The 2,557-nt window shown below is 50.8% G+C and overlaps 1 protein-coding gene across 1 annotated transcript in view; it reads left to right on the top strand.

The window, feature by feature from the left end:
* Aloxe3 (arachidonate epidermal lipoxygenase 3) overlaps positions 1–2,557 on the top strand; it is a 24,886-nt gene that overhangs the window by 14,149 nt on the left and 8,180 nt on the right. Inside the window, exons 13-14 of the mRNA XM_050162846.1 lie at positions 1,368–1,468; positions 2,010–2,180. Of these exons, the coding sequence (XP_050018803.1) occupies positions 1,368–1,468; positions 2,010–2,180 (272 nt within the window). The remainder of the gene's footprint in view (positions 1–1,367; positions 1,469–2,009; positions 2,181–2,557) is intronic.

Here is a 2,557-nt window from a genome sequence, read left to right as displayed (position 1 = left end):
AAAGAAAGAAAGATGGGGCTGGAGAGATGGCTCAGAGCTTAAGAGCATTGTCCTGCTCTTCCAAAGGTCCTGAGTTCAATTCCCGGCAACCACATGGTGGCTCACAACCATCTGTAATGGGGTCTGGTGCCCTCTTCTGGCCTGCAGGCATACACACAGACAGAATATTGTATACATAATAAATAAATAAATATTTTAAAAAAGAAAAAGAAAGGAAGAAAGAAAGAAGAAAAAAAAGCATTCTACCATGGAAGCCATGCCCCAACTCTTCTGTGTTATCTTTTTAAATGGTGTTTTAATTGTTCTATTTATTTTTGATGTTCATTACATTTATTCATTTTGTACGTGCATGTGTATGATGCACACATGTGAGTAAAGGCGTGTGCACCATGGCACATATGTGAGGTCAGAAGACAGCTTGCCGAGCTGGTTCTTCTCTTTCACCGTGTGCCCCTTGTGGTCAAACTCAGGTGCTCAGGCTTGGTCAGCAAGGCCCTTCACCCATTTTGCTGGCTCTTTTTGTTTTTTGCTTGTTTGCTTTTCTTCTGAGATGAGATTTCACTGCAGTGCCTAATCAGCCTTGAACCCCAAGGTTCAAGCAGCCCTGCCTCAACTTCCCAAAAATCTGTGACTAAACTGGGCAGTGGTGGCACACACCTTTAATCCCAGCACTCCGGGAGGCAGAGGCAGGTGGATCTCTGTGAGCTCGAGGCCAGCCTGGGCTGCAAGAGCTAGTACCAGGATAGGCTCCAAAGCTACAGAGAAACCCTATCTCGAAAAACAAACAAACAAAAATTAAAATAAAAGTCTGGGAATGTAGATGCAGCCTCTGCACTCTGCCTCTGTCTACTTTCTGTACTTAAGTCTCGCCTGTGCTTCAGCCGGGGCTGAGACAGGGACTCCTTCTCTTCCCCAGACAATGTGGCCTCAGCTCCAGTTTCTGTCCTGTGTATCTCCCCTAGGTTCCAAACTGTTCCTTTACTCTTCCTTTCTGCTCTCCTCACAGTGCACTTTTCAGTAACATCCTCTGTGGCCAATCATCTCTTCTGCTAAGCCAGGCAGAGGATGCTCAGCTGGTGGTGTCCAGCGCGGATATTGGTCTCATGAGTGGAAGTAAATCATAAACTGCTAGTGGCCTAGAGGTGGAAGTGCCTTCCGGGTCAGAGAGAGGCAGCTTGATGCTGGCTCTGTCCAGAGCCTTTGGTGGTGGCCATCCCAGCGCTAATCTTAGTCTTATAATAGTTGTATCCTATGTCTAGCCCCTTAATCTTTCACTCTTCCCTAGTGGCCCCTGCCCCGAGAAACCCCCAGGAATCCAGCACCTCCCATCCACATCCACACCCTCTTCCTTTCCTCTCCACACCCAGGCTTCCCAAGCCGGCTGTGCACTCCAGGAGAGCTCGGGAAGTACCTCACTGCAATCATCTTTAACTGCTCCGCCCAGCATGCTGCAGTCAATAGTGGGCAGGTAAGGCTTGGGAGAGCAGGCCTGGGGGCACTGGGCCACCCAAGGTGTTAGGTTCCAAAGGTGGATTAGGCTTGGCCACGGACTTGAGGTCAGAGTTCTGGTTGAGCGAATGGGTGGGTCAGGGTTGGGGTGGGATTACTATTGCCACTGAGGTGGGAGCAGTGACTGGGTGGGGTGAAGGGCTAGTGCTGACTGATGGCTGGGAGGAGCTGCTTCCAGAGGTACAGTGGCGACTCTGGGAAGCTTCTATTGGGAACAGAACTGACCTTGGCAAGAACTGGCTATGTAGAGCATCAAGTTGCTTCAAGACACTCCAGCCCAAGGCCTTTGTCTAGGATTGCCTCCTCTCTGGGTTCCTCCCTTCAGGGTGACTCACTCTACCCCATCTTGGAACACTGGGTGGAGGATGACAAGGGTTGAGCTGGGCTTGTGGGACTTCTGGGACTTCTTCTCAACTTTGAGATCTGGGATGGCCGAGGTGGGATCAGGAATGAGAGGAACTTACGCTCATCCAGCTGGGGTGTCGGGGATCTCTCCATAGCACGACTTTGGCGCCTGGATGCCCAATGCCCCATCGTCTATGAGGCAGCCCCCACCTCAGGCCAAGGGGAACACAACAATGAAGACCTACCTAGACACCCTCCCGGAAGTGAACATCACCTGCAGCAACCTTCTCCTCTTCTGGTTGGTCAGCCAGGAGCCCAAGGACCAGGTGTGTGCATGGAGGAGTGGGGCAGAGGTTGGGCGCTGCAGAGACTAGGCAGCGAAGCGCTCTGGAGGAGGAGGATGGTCATAAGCCATTTATGTCTGCTGCTCAGATGCCTGGAGAGTCTTTTCGTCTTCACAGGAAATGATACTTGATCTCCAAGGACACACATAGAAGCAAATGCCACTTTAGTGGCTGGGTTCTGACTTCTATGTAATTTACAAGTCATCATCTATCCACCCACCCATCCATCCATCCACCCACCCACCCATCCACCTATCCATCCATCCACCCACCTAACCATTCATCCATCCATCCATCCATCCACCCATCCATCTCTCTATCCATCCATCCATCCATCCATCCATCCATCCATCCATCCA

Source organism: Alexandromys fortis, unplaced genomic scaffold (assembly GCF_014885135.2).
Source record: "Alexandromys fortis isolate MF-2015 unplaced genomic scaffold, M_Fortis_MF-2015_v1.1 scaffold_84, whole genome shotgun sequence".
Taxonomy (NCBI): domain Eukaryota; kingdom Metazoa; phylum Chordata; class Mammalia; order Rodentia; family Cricetidae; genus Alexandromys; species Alexandromys fortis.
The sequence above is the reverse complement of the archived record's forward strand: the minus strand, read 5'-3'. Positions and strand labels throughout refer to the sequence as shown.